The sequence below is a fragment of the Solanum stenotomum genome, chromosome 5 (assembly GCF_019186545.1).
Source record: "Solanum stenotomum isolate F172 chromosome 5, ASM1918654v1, whole genome shotgun sequence".
Lineage (NCBI taxonomy): Eukaryota > Viridiplantae > Streptophyta > Magnoliopsida > Solanales > Solanaceae > Solanum > Solanum stenotomum.
The window spans coordinates 49,079,748-49,083,294 of NC_064286.1; the positions used below are offsets into that span (position 1 = coordinate 49,079,748).

A 3,547-nucleotide genomic window follows, 5' to 3' on the forward strand; every position below is an offset into this window, starting at 1 on the left:
CCATATGGAGCTAAAACAAATGAGTTTGCTTCATTACCTCATTGCTTGTCATGTGCTCATACTAACATTAGCCACTGCCCAAAACAGTACCACTAATAGCACCAGCATCACTATAACAAAACCAGGATGCCCTAAGCAGTGTGAGAACGTAACGGTTCCGTACCCACTTGGTATTGGCTCAGGTTGCGGTTTTGATTAAGGGTTCGAGCTCAACTGTAACACATCGGATGATGGTTCTCAGAAACTTCTCTTAGGAAGTAACATTGTGGTGTACAACATCTCCGATGCTGAATTGCGCATCTCCAATTCAATCGGTTGGGGATGTTACAACCATGTCTAGCACAGCAAACCATACCGACGTTTGGTCCTTTAATTCATGTGGGTATGCATTTCTGGGTGAGGCAGATCACTTTCGTTTCCAGGGCTTGCCAGATCTAGGTGATGATCTAAATGTTGATTATTTTTATGAGAGGATTAAGGCAAGTGTCCCCCATTGTACTGGATTAGGCCATCGGGAGTCTTACTTGCACACAAGCTCTGAAAATTGAAAATTATGCTTGCAGTGCAAATAGCCACTGCATTGATTCAGATACTGGTCTTGGTGGCTACCGCTGCAGCTGTGATACAGGTTATCAGGGCAATCCTTATCTCAATCAAGGCTGCAAAGGTATAAGTAATGTTTCAATTCTTTGTCAAGAACATAACTTTCATGCATTAATTTGACGGTGTTATATTGATTTGATCTTTGTTCAGATATTGATGAATGTGCTGATCATCCAAATAACAGCTTGTGTGAAAAGATCTGTTTAAATACCCCAGGAAGTTACAACTGTTCTTGTCCCCATGGATATACTGGTGATGGCAAAAAGGATGGTCGTGGTTGTATAGCTCCCTACAATGATGAGTTCCCATGGATCAAGTTCTCCGCAGGTAAATATCTCACTATACGTGGGCGACTCAATAAGATTAGTGGCCTAAAACTAACTTTAATGTGGGTGACTCAATAAGATTAGTGGCCGAACCTGCTTTCATAACCACAAATACTATTTCCTTCTTTTCAGAAGTATTGATAGATTTCTATATTAAAAAACAATTAACTTTACACTTCTCATTTGATCCTTAATGAGAAGCTTTTATGGTCACACAAATGCTATGAATACACACAATTTAGTTTAGTTTTGTAAATTTGGGTTGGCGACCCTGTCTTTGTCCATTCAACTAATGGTAATTACAGAAAGATAAACAATTCTTTTATCTGTGTTTGAAACAGCAACTTGGAATACAAACTCGTTAGCAGATATGTGTACAATTAATCCTGTACTCTAGATCTAGTTGAAATAGACAATAAAAGTTCAATTCCACTAATTACATAGGTATAGGAGCTGGTGCCTTTATATCCCTACTGGTTGGAATAGTTTGGTTCTGTTTCAGAATCAGGAAAAGGAAATTGATTGAAGTTAGGGAGAAATTCTTCCAACAAAATGGTGGCTTATTATTGAAACACAGAATCTCCACTAATGACGGTGGTGTGAAAGCAACAAAAGTATTCACAGCGGATGAGCTCAAGAAAGCTACAAACAATTATGCCAATGACAGAATTCTTGGTCATGGTGGCCATGCTATTGTATATAGAGGTGTGCTGAGTGATAATCGCATAGTTGCAATTAAAAAATCCAGAATTGTGGATGAGAGCCAAATTGAGCAGTTTATCAATGAGGTGCTTATTCTCACTCAAATCAATCATCGAAACGTGGTGAAGCTCTTTGGGTGTTGTTTGGAAGATGAAGTTCCTTNATGAGTATGTCTCTGAAGGAACTCTATATGAGCACATTCACAGTCAACGTGGAGCGGGTTGGTTAAATTGGAAAAATCGGTTGAGAATTGCCATAGTGACAGCCACTGCACTTGCTTACCTTCATTCATTTGCCTCGATGCCTATAATTCATCGAGGTGTCAAGTCTTCCAACATATTGTTAGATCACTTTTCCATAGCTAAAGTGGCTGATTTTGGAGCTTCAAGGCTCATCCCTCTGGATCAAACACGTGTAGCTACATTAGTTCAAGGTACATTTGGGTACTTGGATCCTGAATATTTTTTCAAAAGTCAATTGACAGATAAAAGTGAAGTTTACAGCTTTGGAGTAGTTCTGGCAGAACCTCTAACAGGGTTAAAGCCAGTTTCTGGAGATAGAAATGACGAGCAAAAGAATTTGGCTGATTATTTTGTTTCGTCCGTGGATAACAATAGCTTATTTCAAATTCTTGATCGTCGAGTTTTGCGAGAAGGGAATCTTGAGCAACTTCAACAGATGGCTGAGCTAGTGAAGAACTGTCTTCAGTTGCACGGAGAAGATAGGCCTACAATGAAGGACGTGGCTATTCAACTTGAGGGTTTGAGGAAGGTAACTGGAGTCTCTTGGTGTAATCAACACCTACACGAAGAGAATGATTTATCAGATCTTTACACAGTTCCAAAAGATGCCTATGGAGAAACCCCCAATTCAGATAGTTCTCGTATCATGCATCCTGCATACAATCCAAGTTGATCCAAAATCCAGGCTACTAATAATGGCATTAGATTGCCNGACGCCTATGGAAAAACCCCCAATTCAGATAGTTCTCGTATCATGCATCCTGCATACAATCCAAGTTGATCCAAAGTCCAGGCTACTAATAATGGCATTAGATTGCCTCTTACTGTACTATCCCTATGTTTTCTTGCATATTGAATGTTCTAATGTAGGTTCCTTTTCCTTTTTTTCTCAAGGAGGAATGACTTGAGAGACCCTTGTACTTGTCCCGGATTGTTATCCCCTCTTTTTATATTATGTTTGATTGACTATTGTTGGTTTAGAAGCATTTTAATAGTCTTATTAAAAATTATGTTGAAGTGCTTTTCCAATTCCTTATTTGCACATCTGTCAGAAGTTAAGTATAATGGACTTATTACTCAGCATTATGGATCACTTCTTTTGGCAGTTGAATTTGGATTAATTGTCAGTCTTCAATAGTGATAAACGTTTGGGAAATTGTGTTGTCCGTTTGTGTCGGTTGTGGATTTTTCTGGCAGAACGTGTGTAGTGGCCAACTATGACCATTACATCTTCATTATTCATCCTCCATTAACCTATGTAACATATGTAACTCCTAAAGCTATTTATCTCACTATTTACCATTCCATTATCTTCCTATTTATACCTAGGAAGACTTCTTCTAGTATAGATAGTGGTGGTTTTCATTTGGTTTAGTACACACAACAAACAAGAAAAAATATAAAGTGAAAGAGTTAGTCAAAAAAGAGAGTTCTTATAAGTTGAAGGGAGGTCTTCTTTTTGTGAAGATTTGGACTCAACTCTTGTCCAGAGTTTGTTGAGTTGTGATTAGGCTATTGAATCCTGGAGGGGACAAGTCAAGAAAGACTACTGCTAGTGTCACACCCCGAGCCTACACCCTGGGCGGGACCGGCACCCGGAGACCATTTCTGGCCCCAAGCAAACCCTTGGCCTGGCTTTCTTAACTCAGCGGAAACCTAACCCAACATAATAAC

General features: G+C 39.2%; 1 protein-coding gene across 1 annotated transcript; it reads left to right on the forward strand.

Moving 5' to 3' along the window:
- The first annotated feature begins 332 nt into the window (after positions 1 to 332).
- Positions 333 to 2,546, forward strand: LOC125864092 (wall-associated receptor kinase 2-like). The gene is made up of 6 exons (XM_049544027.1): positions 333 to 495; positions 590 to 667; positions 754 to 930; positions 1,271 to 1,289; positions 1,432 to 1,717; positions 1,782 to 2,546. Exons 1-6 carry the CDS (start codon positions 333 to 335, stop codon positions 2,544 to 2,546), a joined length of 1,488 nt encoding a protein of 495 aa, XP_049399984.1.
- The last annotated feature ends 1,001 nt before the right edge of the window (positions 2,547 to 3,547 follow it).